Source organism: Dipodomys merriami, unplaced genomic scaffold (genome assembly GCF_024711535.1).
Source record: "Dipodomys merriami isolate MVZ:Mamm:240054 unplaced genomic scaffold, mDipMer1.0.p SCAF_7, whole genome shotgun sequence".
Lineage (NCBI taxonomy): Eukaryota > Metazoa > Chordata > Mammalia > Rodentia > Heteromyidae > Dipodomys > Dipodomys merriami.
This window is the reverse complement of record NW_027206290.1, coordinates 33,428,436-33,450,080: the sequence shown is the minus strand read 5'-3', so window position 1 is coordinate 33,450,080 and position 21,645 is coordinate 33,428,436. Positions and strand designations below refer to the sequence as shown.

At 41.8% G+C, this 21,645-nt stretch overlaps 2 protein-coding genes across 2 annotated transcripts; one reads left to right on the top strand and one right to left on the bottom strand.

The window, feature by feature from the left end:
* Positions 1-1,809: 1,809 nt before the first annotated feature.
* Atp5pb (ATP synthase peripheral stalk-membrane subunit b) lies at positions 1,810-12,955 on the bottom strand. The gene is made up of 7 exons (XM_070006287.1): positions 12,827-12,955; positions 12,566-12,602; positions 10,952-11,097; positions 8,730-8,893; positions 7,590-7,715; positions 3,382-3,561; positions 1,810-2,480 (listed from the first exon to the last, which is right to left on the bottom strand). The coding sequence occupies exons 1-7, from the start codon at positions 12,864-12,866 to the stop codon at positions 2,403-2,405; spliced, it is 771 nt and encodes a 256-aa protein (XP_069862388.1). The 5' UTR covers positions 12,867-12,955; the 3' UTR covers positions 1,810-2,402.
* A 146-nt stretch (positions 12,956-13,101) lies between these two features.
* On the top strand, positions 13,102-20,719 carry Wdr77 (WD repeat domain 77). Its single transcript, XM_070006286.1, has 10 exons — positions 13,102-13,359; positions 13,611-13,796; positions 15,453-15,594; positions 15,850-15,899; positions 17,210-17,280; positions 17,407-17,461; positions 17,864-17,935; positions 18,411-18,519; positions 18,965-19,033; positions 19,629-20,719. The coding sequence occupies exons 1-10, from the start codon at positions 13,245-13,247 to the stop codon at positions 19,786-19,788; spliced, it is 1,029 nt and encodes a 342-aa protein (XP_069862387.1). The 5' UTR covers positions 13,102-13,244; the 3' UTR covers positions 19,789-20,719.
* The last annotated feature ends 926 nt before the right edge of the window (positions 20,720-21,645 follow it).

The following is a 21,645-nucleotide window of genomic DNA, read 5'->3' as shown; positions in this document are numbered from 1 at the left end:
CTACTTGAGCCATAGTGCCTCTTTTGGCTTTTTCTGCTTATGTGGTGTTGAGGAATCCAACCCAGGGCCTCAGGCATGCAAGGCAAGCACTCTACCATTGAGTCACCTTCCCAGCCCCTCCACAGGACTGATTTAAACATAATTCATATTAGAATTTGTTGAAATTATGAATTTGCTATGTGAAAACTCGGTAGGCTGAACATTTCCCAGAATTCTGTACTTCAATGTTATCATTAGGGTGAGCCACATTTTTGAGCATGACATGCAGACGGATGTGAAGCTCATTTTGTGGCTTATGTTTTTTTTGTTATTATTGTTGGTCATGGGGCCTGAACTCTGGGCCTGGGCATTGTCCCTCAGTTATTCAGCTCAAGGCTAGCGCTCTATCACTTGAGCCACAGTGCCATTTCCAGCTTTTTCTGTTTATGTGGTGCTGAGGAATCAAACCCAGGGCCTCATGCATGCAAGGCAAGCACTCTACTACTGAGCCACACCTTCCCAGCCCCTGGCTTATGTTATTGTATTGGCTCACAAGTTGCGGTTAGGCAACTTCCAATCCTTTTTGTGGATAATTCTTTCCCTAACCTTTGGGTCAAGAGTTTATGGACAATCATAAAGGTCATAGATAGCAAAAATTGATGTTTCAATCTACAGTGATCTCCACTTGTTTGTGACTGTCTTCCACTATAAAATTCATCTTTCCTTAATTGCCTGCCAGGTATGAGCTTCAGCATTAAAAATAATTACCTACAGATGAAAAAAAAAAGACCTAAGCAGATTCTACAATCAAGTAAAAAATCCATTAAAAATATGCATTTTAGTAGTTTGTTGAAACCTGATTTGACTTACATACCAAAGAAATGCTGAAGCCAGTAAGAACACTCAAGATGGTGCCTTAAGATGGCGCCTGCCAGTCTTAAAACATCCTGCTCCAAAATTTGTGTATGCTGCCTTGCTTTCCTATATATATTTTAATTTTTTGAGGTGTATGGCTATACCACATCTTGCTTTTCCATGTATTTGTTGGGCTGCTATATTTTAGCAATTACAAATAATACAGCTATAAACATTGTGTACAAAAAAAAAAAATCCCTTCAAAGACCCCACCTTCCCTCTTTGGAAATAGTCTTAAGTTGCCCAGGCAGACCTTGAAGTGGTGCTAACAATCTATCCACCTAAACCTAACAAGCTGGTAAAATGCCACCACAGTTGACTTCCTTTTCCTTTACAATATATATCCAGAAGTGAAGGTGGTGGATAACCTAGTAATTACATTCTTAATTTTTTGAGGAACCTTTTACAGTGGCTGTGGCATTCCTTATTTCCAACTATGTACACAGGTTCCAATTTCTCCGTTTCCTCACCAATATGTAGCTCTGTGGGTTTTGAATAGGGTAAATCTCATCAGTGGGTAGAGTTCCAGTTTATTTGGTGCTGATTGAATTTGGAACCTGATGCACACTGGCATATCTTCTTCTACTGAACAATAGCTCTCCCTACCCCTTCTGTTTTGGACAATTATCCTCTAGACTCATATGAGATGCTGAAATTCTGAGCTTACAGTATTTGCTATAGGCTCATGCCTATAATTCTAGCTACTCAGGAAGCTGAGATCTGAGGATCATGGTAAAAAGCCAGCCTGGGCAGGAAAGTCCATGAGACTATTATCTCCAATAAACCACCAGAAAACTGGAAGTGGCACTGTTGCTCAAGTGGTAGAGTGCTTGCCTAAAGCTGAAGAGCTGAGGGACAACACCGAGGCCCAGAGTTCAAACCCCATGACCGACCAAAAAAAAAAAAAAGTAATGGTATGATTTAATATATAATATTTATTTTTTGGTACTGAGATGTGAACTCATGGTTATTCAACTTCCTTGCTAATTTAGGCTAATTAATTGGAAATGAGAGTCTTGTGGTCTTTTTTGATAGTTTTGAACTGAGGTCTTCTAGATTTCAGTGTCGGAAATAGCTAAAATAACAGGGATGAGCCACTGATGCCTGGCTTTAGTTATTTTAAGAACAATATTCAAAAGTATTAACTATCCCATAACTTGCCAGTTAGAACTGTGAAACATCAAAGATTGTTTCAATTGTCACTTTATTGGAAGATGGTAAAATTAGTTACCAAATTAAACTGTAACTTGGTAATAATCCTAAATTACAACAAATTTTAATTAAAGCAAACTGCTTATTCAAAATGATCAATCAAATAACTAAACTCAAAAGGCAGAATAAAAATGAGAAACTTGACTGGCCAATAGTTAGTTCACTAAATAAAATTTGAACTTTTCCTTTTTAAGAAAGGTAAACTGATTTCCACAGATAGTAATACAGAAAGATTTTGCACATAGACTAATTTCCATTCAGTTAACTTTTTTAGAGATCTCTGTTGGGAGATTCATTTACATAACTGGCTGTGCTTGAGCCTTCTTTGCAAGCATCTTTAGATCTGTGATACACTTGGCAATTGTCTCCTTTTCCTGTGATAAGGAAAGAAAAATTTAGTCAGACATTTCTAAAACATGGATGGGTATAAAATTTCATAATTCTAAAGGACAACACCTACCAGATCAGAAACTCAAACTCATTACTAGTTGAAAATGTTAATCTACTCCAGTTCACAGCTTTTGTGGATGAAACCTAGAACTTGAGACAGATAACCCTATAACTACCAGCCCATGTTGTTGGCTTATACAGCTGAGATCCTTACAAAAGACCAACAATCATTAGCAATACAGACAGATTAAGAATCTTTTTTTTGTTTCTTTTTCATTCATTGTTGGCTTTTCTAAGTTTAAGTATTAAAATTCTAAATGCCTTATTTTTATGTAAATAGTTTGTTAAAAAAATTAAAACAATCCATCAAATTTCAAAAGACCTGTTTTTCTAATCCTATATAGATTATGTAGAAAATGACCAAAAAGGCCTACGTATGCCATGCATGTGGGGGAGGGAGGGGAAATGAAAGCAAAAGTAAATAAAGAATATAATCTTTAAAAAGAAATACTGCTTAATCAACTAATAGGAAATGAAACAGGAAATGGAATGGAGATCATGGGATGAGGAAATGAAAATGTACATTTCACAGAGAGTATCTTGGCTATTTGCTGCCCAGATGATGGACCATGAGCACCACTCATCACAACCAGTGTATTCAGTGACCTCTCCACTGGTTTTGATCTTAGATGTGAGAAACCTTTTGGTAATCAAACTTTAAAAGGGAAAGTCATTATCACATTTGTGTAGCATTTCTTAAGCTTACCACTGTCCAAAAAAATTAACTCTGCTCCACACAAATTACTTCAAACTTTATGAAGCATTAGCAGCAGCTAATAACCACAGACACCCATATAACTCCAGAAGTTACAAAACCTCCTGTACCTGCTGTGCAGAGATGCTCTGTATCACACGGTCCTCCACCCAGTTTATCATGTGCTCTTGCTCCTTTTGATGCATCATATTCTGCACAGAGATTTGGTAATCCAGGCGATTTTTTACCTCCTTGTATACTCTATGCAGCCGGTCCCGGTAAGTAACCTCCAAAGCCATAGCAATGTTATTCTGGAGCACAATTAAGAAATGATGAGTACTATTTGCAAAATTGAAGGAATACTTCTGTTGTGAGAATTTTGCCTGTCAGAATGCCTGATGATTTCTTTTTGTGAAAGGCCTTTAATACAAATAAACAGGTAACCTACATGTAGTAAAAAAAATTCTAACAGGGCTGGGAAGGTAGCTCAGTGGTACAGTGCTTGCCTTGCATGCATGAGATCCTGGGTTCAATTCCTCAGCACCACATAAGCAGAAAAAGCTAGAAGTGGTGCTATGGCTCAAGTGGTAGGGTGCTAGCCTTGAGCTGAAGAGCTGAGGGACAGTGCCCAGGCCCAGAATTCAGGCCCCATGACTGACAAAAAAAAAAATAAATAAATAAAAAATAAAATAAATTGTAATACTATAGGCAATAAAAAGTCTCCCATAGCGTCCTTGTGAGCTACCATTTTGTCTGTTCCTTATATTGTCTTGGGAATGTTCAATTTGTATGCATATATATATATACACACACACACACATACACACACACACACATATACCAATTTTATGGCACTGAGGTGTGAACTCAAAGCTCCTACCTCTTGTTCATTTTCTGTTGCTCACAGCTGATACCCTACTACTACTGGAGCCATACCTCCAGTTCAGTGTTTTTGCTAATTAACTGGAGATGGGAGTCCATGGAATCTCATGGACTTTTCTGCTTGGACTAGCTATAAACCTTGATCCTCCAATCTTAGCCTCCTGCACAGTTAGAATTAAAACTGTGAGCCACTGGGACCCCTATTAAAACATGTATGTCAGCTTAATTAAACCTTATAAACATGGAAGCTACTAGTATTTTCACTTTCCAGAGTACAGGGTAGCAAAAGTTAAGCAACTTGCCCAAGGTTACAGAACTAATAAATTGGAACCAAGAGTTGAATATAAGCAGCCAATCTACAAAGCCCAAATTCCAATTTGAAGGCTATTTGCAACAAGTCAGCTAGAGTGAGTCCTCAAAATTTAAGTGAAATCATTTCACTCCTCTGCCAATAATTTTCTCTCTCAATTAGAGGATAGGTCAATTCTTAGAGAAGCCTGTATGACTTTACACATTTGAACCCTGCTACCCTTCTCCTCTCCTATTATTTAGTTATGTTGCCATCCTGACTTTTCCTTGATTGTATCTAGAAAATTTTCACATCTAGGGTTCATGCACTTACTATTTTTTATTTCTGGCAGTACTAGGGTCTGCGCTTGCTATGCAGGCACTCTAACCACTGAGCCACACCCACAGCCTTTTTAGCTTTATTTTTCCAAATGGGGCCTTTTGTTGATGCCCATGCTAGATCGAATTGGGTTGACAAATGCATACTACCATTATCAGCTTTTTTATTGATAAAACTATAGCTATTTAAGACATTAAAGAACTACCAATCCACTTACTAGAAATTATGAGAATGTTCTATACAACCTACGGGTAGGGAAAGGAGGGAAAACCAGGTGTGAGGGAAGGAGTGACACTGTGCAAAAAGAAATGTACTCATTACCTGACTTATGTTAACTGTAACCCCTCTGTATATCACCTTTATAGGAACAATAAAAAATAATACTCAAATATATTGGTGTGGGGAGAATACTATTAATGGAAAAAATAGTTGGAATTAAAAGAAAAATTAAGTTGTAACTAACTTAAGGGCTGGGAAGACATGGCTTGAGTGTTAGAGCACCTGCCTAACAAGCACGAGGCCTGTATCCAAACATACAGAAGTCCTAACTGATTTAACATTTTAAAAAATAGCATGCATTACCTAAGAAAGAGCAGGGAGTTATAAATGACTTCATATATACTTATTATACAAAAATCTTAACATGGGCTGGGAAGGTGGCTCAGTGGTAGAGTGCTTGCCTTGCATGCATGAGGCCCTGGGTTCGATTCCTCAGCACCACATAAGAAAAAAGAAAAAAGCCAGAAGTGGGGCTGTGGCTCAAGTGGTTGAGCACTAGCCTTGAGCTGAAGAGCTGAGGGACAGTGCCCAGGCCCAGAGTTCAGGCCCCACGACTGGACTCAAAAAAAAAAAAAAAATCTTAACATATTTGTTAATTGGAAAACCTAGTAAGTTCTAGCACAGTGATTCATATCTATAATCCTAGCTATTCAGGAAGGGGAGCTCAGGAGGATCACAATTTGAGGCCAATGCAGAGCTGAGATATCCCTATCTCAATTGATAAAAACCTGGACTTAGAGATACACACCTGTAATGTTAGGTACATGGGAAGATACATGGTTGAGGCCAGGCTGGGAATAAAGTGAGACCCTAATTGAAAACTAATTAAAGCAAAATATGCTAGGATGTGGCATGGTTCAAGTGGGAGAGTATCTTCCTAGCAAGTATAAAAGAAGATCTGGGGGCTGGGAAGGTGGCTCAGTGATAGAGTGCTCGCATGCATGAGGACCTGGGTTCAATTCCACAGCACCACATAAATAGAAAAAGCCAGAAGTGGCACTGTGCCTCAAGTGGTAGAGCACTAGCCTTGAGCTGAAGATCTGCGGGACAGTGCCCAGGCCCAGAGTTCAAGCCCCACAACCAACAAAAAATAAAGCAAAAAAGAAAAAGAACGAATATCTGATAACTTACATTCAAACTGAGACCACAGTAGAGCTTTTTACTATATTCAGAGCATAGATGCTAAAATATTTATTTTTCTAAAATTAGGAACACATTCAAGTATGTTCTTTAAGCCAGTATTTTATGTCTAATAGTTACACCTATGAAGAGCTGGGTGCCGGTGGCTCACTCCTGTAATCCTAGCTACTCAGGAAGCTGAGATGTGAGGATCACAGTTCAAAGCCAGCCGGGCAGGAACTAACCACCAGAAAACCAGAAGTGGCCCTATGGCTCAAGTGGTAGAGCACTCGCCTTGAGCTGATGATGCTAAAGGCCCAGAGTTCAAGCCCCATGACCAAAAAAAAAGAAAGAAAAAAAACCAACTATGAAAAGATAAATGAGATGCAGAAATAAAGCACCTAAAATCTTGATGATGTTTGTCATTATTTTTCACTGCGGTCTCAGGTACTCAGTGCATTAGTGTAGGTTTTTGGATTCATTCCAAAATGAATCAGAACCCCTGAAGTTTCTAAGAATTTATATTCTTTTTAACAAGATTATTTTTCAGAATTTCACAAGATCCTTGAGCATATGTTTATCTCAGAAAACATTAAAACCTCTTTTGGTGTATATTTAGATTATAGCTGGAGAATACTGTCTCACATATCACACACACACACACACACACACACACACACACATTCTCTCTCTCTCTCTCTCTCTCTTTAAAAAACAAATGATGATTGTTATTATATCATTAGATATTTGTTGAATTTTTTTAGTGAGTCTCATGGTCAAAGCAAAGTGCTGAAAATATAACAGAGAAAGAAAATTTCTGCCTTTATGGAGTTTAATTCTACCCAGCCATGGGGAGAGTAGGAAGTAAATGGTTGAGTAAATATGTCACTGGGCAACAAACACTAGGAAGGACATTAACAAGCTAGAAGCAGAGGACATTACAGGATAAAGACTTACCATTTTATAGACCAGTCAAGAAAGATCACTCATTAGGATTTTTGAGCTGAGACCCAAAAGAAGGAATAGATGCAAAGTCTATGAATTTCTGGGAAACAGTTTTCCAAGTAGAGAAAAAAAACACAAGAAGCTAGGCTCACTTGCTAACACCTGTAATCCTAGCTACTCAGAAGGCAGAGATTGGGACAGTTGGGACAATTCAAGGTTAGCATCGGTGGAAAGTGTGAACCTAAATTTGTAAACAAAATCAAGTAAATCCAATTTAATCATTCCTTGTGAGAAGTTGTTTCTTTTGTTTTATGCTAAAGGCTGAACCCAGGTCTTGTGTCTGATAAATAGGTACTCTACCACTAAGCTGTATCTACAATCCATTTTTTTTTATTAAAGGCAAAAGACTTACATGATCTGAAAAGAAACCAGTTTGTTTTTTAAATACACACAAATGAGTTAGTTCTTTTAACTGTTGAAACCTACCCTTTGGACATCAAAAAGGTAGTGGCGTTTCTGAACCAGTGCCTGCTGTGACTTCTCTGTATTAATTGCTTCCTGGATTTGTTGGATAGAAGCCTGTTTCACCTCTTCTAGTTGGGCAATTTTTTGCTGTAATTATAAAAGCAACAAGAGTATAAAACAGATTTTATGCTTAAAATTCTACCGCTCATTTGTGAGAATTCCCTCAAGATACATAGGGAAATACAGAAACCTTCAACAAAGAATTGCTTATTAGCTGGGTGCTGGTGGCTCATGCCTGTAGTCCTAGCTACTTCAGAGGCTGAGATCTGAGGATCAAGGTTCAAAGCCAGTCTGGATGGAAAAGTCCCCATGAGACTCTTTTTTTGGGTGTGTGGTTTTGTGGGGCTTGAACTCTGGGTCTGGGTGCTGTCCCTCAGCTTTTCAGGTCAAGACTAGCACTCTACCACTAGAGCTATAGCGCCACTTCTGGTTTTCTGATTGGTTTATTGGAGTTAAGAGTCTCACGGACTTTCCTGTCCCTATCTGAGATGGCTTTGAACCACAATCCTCAGATCTCAGCCTCCTCAGTAGCTAAGATTACAAGCGTGAGCCACCACCACCAGCTGTGTGAGACTTTTATCTATAATTAACTACTCAAAAACCAGAAGTGGCACTGTGGCTCAACTGGTTGAACACTAACCTTGAGCACAAAGAGGCTCAGGGACAGGGCCCAGACCCTGAGTTCAAGCCCCACAACCAACCAAAAAAATTAAAAAAAAAAAAAAAAAGCTTATTACAGTTATATAATAACTTGTTGAATGAGTATGACTAAGGAAAAAGCAGAGTGTGGTAGATGTAAAAAATTATCTCAAATTAACAGTAATATCAATAAGTTTCTCTGATAATATAAAATGGTATATAAAGTTTATGATTCTTGGGGCTGGGAAGGTGGTTCAGTGGTAGAGCGCTTGCCTTGCAAGCATAAGGCCCTGGGTTGGATTCCTTAGCACCACATAAACAAAAAGAAAAAAACCGGAAGTGGTGCTGTGGCTCAAGTGGTAGAGTGCTAGCCTTGAGCTGAAGAGCTGAGGGACAGCGCCCAGGCCCAGAGTTCAGGCCCCACTACCGGATCCCCTCCCAAAAAAAGTTTATAATTCTTACCTCATTGATTTTATCAATAAATTCTGCAAACGAGGCTCCATACTTTTTAATAGCATATATCATTAATCCTAGTAATGATATGCCAGAGAAGGTCTCTGGAGTAATCACATATATTTCTTTAGATAGAAAATACAAGATAAGCCCAGTTCCAAGCACATAGGGTCCTGAAAGAAGAAGGAATTATTTTTAAAGAATGCATACACTATGCAGGATATAAAATGTGTGTGCATTTGATAATAATCAAGACTCAACACCAGCTTAAGAAGTAATATGGCAGAGTTCAAGCTGGGTGCCATTGGCTCATGCCTGTAATCCTAGCTACTCAGGAAGCTGAGATCTGAGGATCATGGTTCAAAGCCAGCTGGGCAGGAAAGGCTGTGAAACTCATCTCCAATAAACCACCAGAAAACCAGAAGTGGTGCTGTGGCTCAAGGGGTAGAGCGCTTGACTTGAGCTGAAGAGCTGAGGGACAGCGCCCAGGCCCAGAGTTCAAGCCCCACAACTGACAAAAAAAAAAAAAGTAATATGGCAGAGTTGAAAGAACAAACATGTAGCCTCAAAGCAACCCTCTCATGACTATGACCTATAAGTAATAGTAGACAAGACAAGCTTCCTCAAAAAGAGTTGATAAAGTTAATGTACCTAAAGTACTCAACACAACACCTCATTCTACAAACAAATCATTCTACAACGATATCATGTTACTTTCTACAGTAATCTATCCAGCAAAATATACTATTTATTGAACAGAAACACTGGACAGACTGGGAAGGTGGCTCAGTGGGAGAGCTCTTGCCTTGCATGCCTGAGGCCCTGGGTTCGATTCCTCAGCACCACATAAGCAAAAAGAAAAAAGCTGGAAGTGGCGCTGTGGCTCAAGTGGTAGAGTGCTGGCCTTGAGCTGAAGAGCTAAGGACAGCGCCCAGGCCCAGAGTTCAGGCCCCACAACCGGACCCCAAAAAAAAAAAAAAGAAACACTGGATAGGAAAAAATTTATTCCTGGCCTATTATTAACTGAGTTAGCAATTTGACAAGGAAACAAGAAAAACAAGTAAACAAAAGAATTCTCAACTTTTCTATCACCTAATAATGTTTAAAATATTATCTTTTCCTTTAATCAGGCCAGGAGTTGGGAAAGTACCCCAGCAATGATTTAGGATTTAAAACATTTAGCATTTTCCTTGGTAACTCACATGGTATCAGGCTAGATCATATCAGGTTTTCCAGGTAGCACTGTATGGTGTTTCTGAGCAGCACTACTATCTATATTAGTAAGACTCCAGACTTTCTCAAGTTTCAGTAGCTCTTTAAAAAATATTGCTTTCAGTACATACATCTTAAACATAAATTTGCATATAACATTTTACATTATAAATCTAATACATTAATTTTCTTGCAACTTCAGTTAAGGAAATGCTATTTTAGGCCATTCTAGGATTAAAAAAAGAATTCTGGCTCCCAAAGTTTCACAGTCAGTCTTTTGTGTACAGCAAGAAAGAATGCCAACTTAATCAGGGAACCTACATTTAAGTTCAGCTTAGTCACTAGCAGAATAATGTAACTTTGACAAATCTTTTTGCTATTTTCTCTATGTAATAAAAATGTCTTCATGGAATAAAATAAAATAAAATTAAAAAAATGTCTTCATGGGACATAAAGCTTAAGTGTTGGACATGAAATCAGTCATAAAAATGCAAGATTCAAGTTTATGTCTTTAAGGGAAGCAACTAATACAGTCCAATTTATACATACATATGTATATATGAACACACAATATACAGTATATATTAATATAATACAGCATATACAATACACATAATGTATAATTATTGGTTTTTATTGCCTTATTTTTTTTTTTTGGGTCCAGTCGTGGGGCCTGAACTCTGGGCCTGGGCGCTGTCCCTCAGCTCTTCAGCTCAAGGCTAGCGCTCTACCACTTGAGCCACAGCCCCACTTCTGGCTTTTTTCTTTTTGCTTATGTGGTGCTGAGGAATCAAACCCAGGGCCTCATGCATGCAAGGCAAGCGCTCTACCACTGAGCCACCTTCCCAGCCCAATTGCCTTATTTTTTATCTTCAGCTCTTATCTGACAGTATTTTTCCATAGCTACTCATGCTTTGTTTATCCTATATATTCCACATGGCAGGCACTCACAAAATTTCTCCTATCAATAGAAATGATGTGATGAAATTAAGTTAAACTTCCAGGGCTGTGTTACTTACCTGTTACACCAGTTTTAGGATAAAGAAACTGGAAGAATTCCTCTGGAATTAGCCCCATACGTACTTTTCCTCCATATTCAGGAAGAGGTGGTAGAGGGGCAAAACTTGGCTGCGTAGTGTGAAAGATTCTTTTTGTCTGTAATACCCTACAGGAGGCAATTGTACAAGTTAAAAACTTGTTCTTCAAAGAAGGCACAAATACAATTAGCACTGCTCTTCCATTGGGGATGAGGATTTAGTTTTCTAACTGTTGTACTTGAAAGAGAATAGGTCAGGAGTGACAATGATAATAATTTAATCACAGATGCTCAAAGGACTTGCTCTCTTACAGATCACTTGTTTCATACTTTGTGTGCCTATTAGTAGCAATGAGATACAAATGAGTTAAAGACCTACACTTATCATTTGATTTTGAGCAAAGAACTTTGTAATCTGCGATTACCCTATCTAATATGGGAACAAAGCAAATTAAAATTGTTGTGAGGACTGAGTTAATACATGTGAAGTTCCTACAAAAATTCTATGTAAACAGTTTGCTATTATATGCCCAAAATCTGGCATTTCTAAATATTCCCTTTGATGAGCTTTCTAATCACTATGTAACAGGCCTCTTTCAGTGTTGGGTAGCTAGCTCAATGTTTACCTTTCAAGTAAGCTGCTACATTATATCCTTGGAACTTCAATACATTGTTTCTAATTTTTCTTGTCTATGGAAAATATCATTAGTGTATTTAGATTAATCACAGCTCCCTCACAATTCTGTCTGCCTGACAGAAAGAAAAAGATTAAGAAGCTTCTGAAATAACCTTTGTCAAAGTTAATTGCTCATAGTACAGTAGAAATGGTAGTGGAAAGGCTAAACATAATCTGAATGAAGTGTCTGGCTGATGTAGTCTGGAGATAAGAGTAGGAAGAAAACCTGGGTTTTTACCTGTCTCTGCTATAGTTATTTCCTACCTGTATCACATTATAAAAAAAAAAAAGAAGTTTCTTTTTGAAGTGCTGAACTGACCACAGTGCCCTGTGCACCGAGCTCAACCCCAGCTTATTATTTTCCCCCATCTGGAAGTAACCTATTGTTCCACTTTATTGCTTTCGCAGAAGAATTACAGATAAAGTAAGGGCATTTCTTCATGCCATAGTTATCAAAGTTTGCAAGCTTTACGAGTAATAAACATGACATCTTTTATTATCTTGGAGTGACAAGTTAAAAACTTGCAGTACCAACGAATGGCTCACGATCCAGCAGCAAAAAGTCGGGATCCGCCGAGACACTGAGAGAGAGCATCTTTCACTGTTTCCGTTGGCGAGATATGTCCTTGGGTAGGTCGCCTAGTAACCGACTCACAGCTGTGACTTGCTGAAGGTCACAAGAGTGGGGTCGAGCTTATCCAATAAAACCCAACTTGCAGTTTTACTTCTCTCACTCACCTTACGAGAGTTTGAACGAGGGGGGGGGGAGGCTTTAAGCGTCCCCTCCAGTCGTCCTTCCCCTCCCCCTCTCCCCCCCCCCCCCCCCCCAGTTAGGAAGAAAGTCCTAAAGGAAAGAGGAAACGGAGGAAAGGCAGCAAGGCGCTAAACAGGGCCGAGGCGTGCGTTCCCCGGCCCACTCACCCCGGTCCTAGGAGGGCTGCGTTCTTCAGACAGGGAGCTGCGGAGAGACAAGGCGCAGGTCAGCAACCACCAAGGAGAAATGCGGCCTGCTCCGTCCTCGGTACCCCGGGACGGCGTTCCCGTATCCGCGGGCGATCCCCCCCTGCTTCAGGCCCAGAGTCGCTGCGCTGCTGCAACCGCCTCCCCCCCCCCAGCCCCGACCCCCGGCCTCGCCTATCCCCAGGCACCCCGATAACCCAGCCAGGGCTCCACGCCCCCTACCCGCGGCGCCGACGGCGGAGACCGCCACCCGGGACAACATGGTCAGCAAACGTCCCCACCGCAGCCACAGCCCGCCAGTGACCTCCACCGGAGGCCGGGTCTGGGGACAGGCGCAAGATGGCCGCCAGCAAGTTCTCGCGAGATGGAAAAAAAAAAACAATGTCGTCTCGGGTCTTCCCTGCCGAGGTTTCTTTCTTCCTCGCGAGAAGTGGCAAAGGCTCCCTGGAAACCTGTTGCGGGAGGGGGGGGGGGCGAAGGAAATGCAGGTGGCAAGCGCAGGTCTCGCGAGAAGTGGAGCCACGGGGTCTTCCCGAGAGGGGCGGAGGCCCGGAGGCGCCGCACGTGTGGCTTCCCGCCCGAGCGGAGGGGCAGGCTGCCATCCAGGTCGGTTTTGAAGTTGGAGTCGAAAACCGTGGAGATGCGGAAGGATAACCCGCCCTCGCTAGTGCCCCCGGCAGCCCGCGAGTGGAACCTGCCCCCTAACGCGCCCGCCTGTATGGAACGGCAGTTGGAGGCTGCGCGGTACCGGGCTGGTGAGCCGAGACACCCCCCCCCCCCAGGCCTGGACACGACCTCGCCCCGACCCCGGGGCGCCCCTTCCCGGACCGATCCATCCCGCGTGGCCCCCTGACCCGTCCCGCCCCTGACCCTGCCCACGTTCCTTAGAGTTGAGATCCCGACGGACCCGCGTGCGCCGCGGGGCCGGTCACCATGGAGACGGGCGGGGCCTTCCCCCCCCCCCCCCCCCGCGCGTTCTGACAGCCTGTGCCCTCCCACTCTGTAGACGGGGCGCTTCTGCTGGGGGCCTCTAGCCTGAGCGGCCGCTGCTGGGCCGGCTCCCTCTGGCTTTTCAAGGACCCGTGTGCCGCCCCTAACGAAGGCTTCTGCTCCGCCGGCGTTCAGACGGAGGCTGGAGTGGCTGACCTCACCTGGGTCGGGGATAAAGGTATCTTGGTGGCTTCGGATTCAGGTGAGTCGTTTTCCTCTCACTTTTCCGATTCTGGTGGAATGGAGATAGGTTGGGTTCAATCTTTTGGATGCCCCCATTTAGTGATAGAGAAGCTGATAGTGTTGTCTCCAAACTCGAACTCTAGAGTAGGTAGAACATATCATTCCAAGGTTCTACATTTGTAGGAAAAAAAATCGGTTACACATTTAAAAATAGATTGTCTTCCTCCTAACTTGTTAGATTACTAACAAGTAATAATCTTAATTTTTAAAGGTTATACTAAAGCCAGATTGTAATGTCTTCCTATTTGTCCCATTTTCTTAAAGTGTGTGTGTGTATGTGTATGTGTATGCGCACACGTGTGTGCATGTCCATGTGCCAGTTCTGGGGTTTGAACTCAGGTCCCTGGATGCTGTCCCTGAGCTTTTGTGTTCAAGGTTAGCGCTGTACCAACTTGAACCACAGCCCACTTCCGATTTTACGGAGGGAGGGGGGGTGTTTAATTGGAGACCTGAGTGTGGAGGACTTTCCAGCGCAGGCTAGCTTCAAACCATGATCCTCAGATCTCAGCCTCCTGAGTACCTAGGATTACAGGTGTGAGCCACAAGTGCTGGGGTTAAATATATTTGAGTGTCAAGCTAAGCAAAGTAGGTTTGCTTTTTTTTTTTTTGGTCGGTCATGGGGCTTGAACTCTGGGCTTGGGTGCTGGCCCTCAGCACTAGCTCAAGGCTAGTGCGCTCTACCACTTGAGCCACGGTGCAACTTCCGGTTTTGTGAGTGGTTTATTGAAGACTTTCCTGCCCCAGCTGGCTTTGAATGGTGATTCTCAGATCTGAGCCTCCAGAGTAGCTTGGATTATAGGCATGAGCCACCAGGGCCAGGCAGGTTTGGCATTTTTTAAAAAAGAATCATCATTTCAAAGTTACCAGTGCATGGAAGTTGAAAAGTAGAATATTAAAGATTGAGTCTGTAACATTTGCATGCTAAGACTTTGCAAAACGTGTTGAACTGACATCTGTTTTACAACTACTTAAAGGTAATTTAAAGATGATTTTGAAAAACATTTGTTGAAGTATTTCAGCATGTAAGTGACTAAACCACTGGGATCTGTTAACATTACTAGATTGCTGTAGATTTCATTCTTTCCCCAGGAACTGAGGTTGTAATGTTTTCACACAGGAAGCAGAGTAATGTGTTTTACCTTTTTCTAGGAGCTCTCAGACCTGCAAACTTGTCTGAACTGTTAATTGGAAACAGTAAGGCAGTGTAAAACCAAATGGTGCCAGGTGCTGGTGGCTCATGCCTATAATCCTAGCTACTCGGGAGACTGAGATCTGAGGATCACCATTCGAAGCCAGCCTGGGCAGAACAGTCTGTGAGAATCTTATCTCCAATAAACTACAGAGAAAAAGCCAGAAGTGGGACTGTAGCTCAAGTAATAGATTGCTAGCCTTAAGCAGGAAAGCTCAGGGACAGTGTCCAAAAAGGGAGTTTAAGCCCCACATCCAAAAACCCCCAAAATAAAAAAACAAAACCAAATGGCTTGGGAGGTAGCTAAATCCTCTACTGATGTGGACTTTGATGTTGTTGGAATAACTTTGTTTAATGACAGTGGCTACTTAAGGCCTATGAATGAATTCTTATCTTGATATAATCTGAGTTTTATTTTCCCAATAGGTGCTGTTGAACTGTGGGAGCTGGATGAGAATGAGACACTTATTGTCAGCAAGTTCTGCAAGTATGAGCATGATGACATTGTGTCCTCCGTCAGTGTCCTGAGCTCTGGCACACAAGCTGTCAGTGGTAGCAAAGACTTCTGGTGAGTCCTTGCTCTCATGGCTCCTGTCCCTACGCTTCCTGGGGGTGTCTTTATTCTCATCAACCTTATTAATATTTTGAGCTCAATATAAGTACCTAGCTGTTTACTAATAATTATGGGATATTTAACAATCCATTATTAATAGACCATCACAGGAATTTAGGAGGCAAAGACATGGGAGGGGTTGGTTATAGGAAATTCTTCTTGGAACAAAACATTTTTATGTTTTGTTTCTTGTTTCTCTTTGCTTCTTAGCATCAAGATTTGGGACCTCACTCAGCAGACGGTACTAAATTCATACCGAGGTGAGTAGTCTTTCTTTTTTGGTCCTAGCCTTAGCTGTTTTTTTCTCCCTGTTCAGCCCTTTAACTTTGCTTGCCTGTAGAAGCAGCAGCTCCACATTTCCCTGCCTAGGAATTTTGTTTTATTTGGCATTCTACTGTCAGGTTCTAATAGCTACCCCTTGTCTTTCCCTCAGTTTTTATTGATGGCCTTATATACCTCCTCAGCTACATTCTTAGAGACATTTTGTTGTTGTTGTTTGTCATGGGGCTTGAACACTAGGCTTGGGTGCTGTCCTTGCATTCTTCAGCTCAAGGTGAACACTCTACCGCTTGAGCCACAGCGCCACTTCCAGTTTTCTAGTGGTTTATTGGAGATAGGAGTGTCACAGTTGTGCCTGGGCTGGCTTTGAACCATGATCCTCAGATCTCAGCCTCCTGAGTAGATAAGGATTGGATTACAGGCATGAGCCACCCACTGGTGCCCAGCTCTCAGAGACATTTGAAAGATTGAACTTAGTCCAACCTGTACCACAAGTCTCCATTTTCATGTAAGCCACACTTCTACTTTCAGATTTTTCCTGGTTGACTTCCAAGATTTCTCTGCCCAAGCTGGCTTTAAACCTTAGTCCTCCAATCTCAGCTTCTTGAGTAGTTAGGATTACAGGCATAAGCCACTAGATGTAGCTGAAAGAGAATTATTAGAGAAATTAATTTGTTTAACATTCTCAATTCTCAGAACCCCCTAGAAAGTCTTTATGTACAACTTGGAAGTTTGTGTGTTCTTATATGAGAACTGCTCTAGAATTATGTAGTTCCTGCATTCGGGGAACCTTTTTATTATTATTATTTATTTTAGGTCCCGTGGTGGGGCCTGAACTCTGGGCCTGGGTGCTTTCCCTCAGCTCTTCAGCTCAAGGCTACCACTTGAGCCACAGCCCCACTTCTGGCTTTTTTCTTTTTGCTTATGTGGTGCTGAGGAATCGAACCCAGGGCCTCATGCATGCAAGGCAAGCGTGTACCACTGAGCCACCTTCCCAGCCTCACATTTGGGGAACCTTAATTGCAAATTCTTTCATAATTCTTATTGAGCATCCAGTTGCTACTGTTCTGTCTTTACCAGTTTATTTTTTCAATAAGCTTTTTTAGGTTTTACAGCTGTCAACCTTTTTTCTTACATTGTTCTAATCCATAATCTGTTTGTAGCAAAATGTGTTGTATCATGAGAAGAGACCTCACCCCCTCACTCCTGCCTCTTGATTTTTTTTTTTTTTAATCTAGGCTTACTTACAGTATCCTCAGTCTCTTCTCTGAAATACTTCTCTCCTTTACAGCTCATGCAGGGCAAGTCACCTGTGTTGCTGCCTCTCCCCACAAGGATTCTGTGTTTCTTTCATGCAGTGAGGTGAGATATAGCCCCTTTTCTCTAGCATGCCTCCATCCTCAGTAGGCCAAAATCTCTGTTGTAGAGATTTGACTAGTAGCTTGTTGCTTCTTTGGACTGGAACCCTTTTCTTGTTCCTTCTTCTAGGATAATAGAATTTTACTCTGGGATACTCGCTCTCCCAAGCCAGCATCTCAGATGGGTGAGTCTGAAAGCCAGTGTGGGAGAGTAGTACTAGGAATCCACCTGGGAGTGACTTTCTTTGGCTTGAGTCAAAGCAGAGTTTTTAGGTGCCTGGTTGCTGTGATCTCTTTTCACACTCAGGCTCTGCTAGACCTATACTGTGCAAAGAGTACCAAGAGGAAGAGCTGGACAATTTACTGTGTATAAAGCTTCACAGAAGGGCTAGTATTACCATTTTTATGTTTTGTGTTTGAAATGTGCTTGTAACTTATAACGATAAGTGGCAGGAGGCTGGTGGATAAATATCAGTAATGGGAAGCTACTGCTTTGGTAGAGTTTAGGAAACTGAATGAAGGGCTTCCTGGGATTTAGAGGAACTGCTTTTTGTGTATGTTTCAAACCTCCCTTCTCTCCTTGGCAGGTTGCAATGCCTCTGGCTATCTTCCTACCTCCCTAGCTTGGCACCCTCAGCAAAGTGAAGTCTTTGTCTTTGGTAAGACATGACAAATTACATGCCATTAAGGAAGGGGAGGATAAGGGAGAAAGAGCTAACTCCATAGTTCATCTGTTCTTGCTACTTGGTCTTGTCCGCCTACTTGGGCACTAGGTCAGTTGTGCTAGTTTTAATATATCTTTGGAGAACATGATGATATTTGGGGAATGGGTAGAAGTCATTGAGCAAATGTTTGCCACATAAGGAATTCTATTGTACCATGTATAGGTATGGTACTATAGCAATAACAAAGCTGTACATATGGTAATGGCTTGTGGCTTAAAATCCGTTACTTCATCCATTTCTTTAGTTTCCATAGTCACCTAATGATTTATTGCTCGTACTCTGCAAAAGTGGAAAGTGATGCTTGGAATAGTCAATTTGTCCAAGCTCACACTGGAATTTCAGTTGAGGTCTGCCTGGCATTAAAGCCCAGGCTCTTAACCATTGTGACATATTCTCTGCTTTTCTGCAGGTGATGAGAATGGGACTGTCTCCCTTGTGGACAGCAAGAATGCAAGCTCTGCCCTCAGCTCAGCTGTACACTCCCAGTGTGTCACTCGGCTGGTGTTCTCCCCACACAGGTACTGTTCCTTGTCACCAGGATCCTGGTGGAGATGATGGGAAAAACGAGGGGAAGCATCTGTGTGCAAAGCATTCGTAATTAGATAATTCCTTAAAGCCAGCAGTCTAGTTGAGGTGTCTTGAGAATCATTTGACTCCTTAAGACTAGGCCTTAAACAGGTTGTATGGGCTCTCTGAAAATGGTTATAATTTGGCTTCATTTCTGAATAACACTCAGCACCAGGAATCTTTATTGTTGCTAAATTGGATAGAAGGCTGGGATGGAATGCGTTCAGGTTGTCTGAATTATTGCTGTGAACCTTTTCTTTGTTCCATTTCCCTCATTTGTCCTTAGATCTTTGTGCTGGTAGCCAGACCTTAACCTAAAGTGACTAGCGGGCCCCCTTCTCTGGATCAGTTTACAGTGGGCTTTAACCTTTTACATCCTTCTCTGCCCTTTTCTAGTGTTCCTTTCCTGGCCTCCCTCAGTGAAGACTGCTCACTTGCTGTGCTGGACTCCAGCCTGTCTGCGGTGTAAGTTTGAAGTCATATGATCAGGAATCAGGGAGGGGGAGTGGCTTTTCTTTCTTTTATGGTACTGGGCATTGACTCCAGGGTCTGGTGCTTATCAGTGCTCTTTAACACTTGAGCTATGTCTCCGAGAGTTCTCTGTTAACTGAGGGACCTGGGCACTGCAAATAAGTGGGTGTAGATGAGCTATATCTACCTGAGGTTTTGATAGAGAAGAGAGGAATGTGAGTGGCAGGTGAAATTTCTGTGTAGTATTCCAGCCCTCTCCCACAAAGGGGCAGTCTTAATATATGCTTCATAGAGAAGCACAGATATGAAAGGCAACCTATTGGACAAAAGGCACTGGGTGGAAGATCTCAGTTATATATGCTTATTTGCCATAATTAGCTGTCTAACTCTGACCCACATACTGCCATCTATGGCAGTAAAAGACAGAATTGCAAGATTGATAACATATACTGTGGGTAGCTACATTGCTGTCCTGGTGAAATGTGTGTAACATTATAAGCAGGGCTTTGGATGTTAGATTCTCTTTTTTCTTCAGGTATATTTTTTCTTGTTGTCTCTACCATGCCATACCATGCCCTCTTTCTTTTAGGTTTAGAAGCCGAGCCCACAGAGACTTCGTGAGAGATGCTACTTGGTCCCCACTCAATCACTCCCTTCTTACCACAGTGGGCTGGGACCATCAAGTCATCCACCATCTTGTGCCCACAGAATCTCTCCCAGCCACCGGATCCGAGAATGTTGCTGAGTAGATTAGATTTCATACACACACAACAAGACAGCCACCTGTGAGCGCCCACTCCTTTAACCTGCCTGTCAGTTTATGAGAACACACAGGAGCCTGGGACAGGATGTTGGCCCTAGATCTCTGCAGTTCATAGGTACTGTTTCTCAGCCTGCAGGAGGCTGGATTCTAGGATCCTCCTCACAGGGAGGAAAAGCTTCCTTGAAAATGGATAAGTACGTGTGTGTAAGTGCATATGTAAGTTTACAGTTTTTAGTGTGGGCAGAAGGAATAAAGAAATTCTCATCTTCCCCACCCAGTGCTCTCTCTCCACCCCCAAAAAATGTTGGTAGAGGAATTTTATGCTGCTCATGTAGCTAGCCCTGTGGCAAACTGGCCACGTCAGGGCAGGTTATGGGATGTGTAGGCATCCTTCGGCTCTTGCAAGCAGCTCTGTGCCATTCATAGATGGGACAACTTTTATTTTTTTAATAAAACTTAATACAGCATTACATGGGAAATGCTTCCATTCACAAATATCCAGTCTACTTACTTTGAGGAAGAGGAGGACACACCTACTATTCAGCTAAATCAGGAATCAGTTCTCTGGCTGAATGACTAGTTTGGATGATACATGTATAGTGTGTGAACAATTCACTTGTCTCCCGCTCTTTGGCAACTTGTATGTGAGAGAAGACTTTTTCTGTGCTAGATTCAATAGAGAAAAGTTCAGCGTTGATGAGATGAAGTTAGAAAACTGACACAGAAACCTGTCACATTGTCTCTGATAGCAGCCTGGGGCTTTACTTCCTGACCCTGGGACCCATTATGGGTAATGGAAGTCTGAATACTGTATTTGGGCTCCTAAGGGTTTAAAATCCAACATCAGGGAGAGAAATAGAAACACTGGTTGCTGAAATAAAGAGCAGGCATTCATGGCCTATCTCTTTTCCATTGAATCTTTTCCATTGAAGTCTTCTGTGTTATCACCTGTTACACTTGGGTGACTCATCAGGGTGTTCATCTTATAGGATAGTATTTATACTTCCCAGTTGCAAATAACTGGTTAGAACTTTTTGTTGTTGTTATAAAGGTGATACACAGCAGGATTACAGTCACCTAAGTCAGGTAAAGAGTACATTTCTTTTTGGGCAATGTCCCAGGTTTCTGCCCCTGTCTCCACCCACAAGTTGTACAATTAATTTTCAACATAATGTCTAGTGAGTACCACTGTTGCATTTGTTCGCCCTTTATCCCTCCATTTCTGTACCCTCCCAAAGACATAAATGAACAAACAAGACAAAAAGAAAAAACTACAACAAAGAAAAAAACCTTATTTTCATTTTGATACATATTATTTTATATGATCAGATGCACATAAGCATTGCACCTTTGTGTTCCTCTCTTAATAGTCCTTGGTCTCACAGTGTGAATGTCTAGAGTCCTATATGATTTACCATGTTCCAGTGTATATTAGATGTAGCTTCTGTTGACCTCGGGTTAGAACTTGTGAAAATGAACATGTTCTTCAGTTGTGTGCAATGCCCACAGATCTAGAAGTCTTGGGTCAATTTCTGATTATATTAAAACTAAAGAAAATTGTTTATGTACTTTTAAGCTTTGCAGATTAGATAAAAATAGCACATGAAAGGAAGTCAGTTTAAAAGAAAATGGGCAAAATATTTGTCGGTAGTTTCCCTTTGAAAGTCATGAACTCTTCACAATTACCCTTGAGTAAAACATGGAAATCTAGTTGTCCAGATTCCCAGAGTTGGAGTTGGAGGTGTATAGAAATGACATCTCCCATTGTTCTTAAGTAGAACTTTATGGGAGGGAGGGAGAGGGGTAAGAGGAATTGCTCAAGTTCTGCTTCTCAGAAGTGAAA

Excerpts from the sequence above, each read along its gene's own strand:
- Atp5pb (XM_070006287.1), bottom strand. The coding sequence starts at position 12,866 with ATGTTGTCCCGGGTGGCGGTCTCCGCCGTCGGCGCCGCGG. Across the intron at positions 8,894-10,951 it reads TCCTAAAACTGGTGTAACAG|GACCCTATGTGCTTGGAACT; the intron begins GTAAGTAACACA and ends TTCTTCTTTCAG. Across the intron at positions 2,481-3,381 it reads AGAGCATCTCTGCACAGCAG|GAAAAGGAGACAATTGCCAA; the intron begins GTACAGGAGGTT and ends TCCTTATCACAG.
- Wdr77 (XM_070006286.1), top strand. The coding sequence starts at position 13,245 with ATGCGGAAGGATAACCCGCCCTCGCTAGTGCCCCCGGCAGCCCGCGAG. Across the intron at positions 17,936-18,410 it reads AAGTGAAGTCTTTGTCTTTG|GTGATGAGAATGGGACTGTC; the intron begins GTAAGACATGAC and ends GCTTTTCTGCAG. Across the intron at positions 18,520-18,964 it reads CTGGTGTTCTCCCCACACAG|TGTTCCTTTCCTGGCCTCCC; the intron begins GTACTGTTCCTT and ends GCCCTTTTCTAG.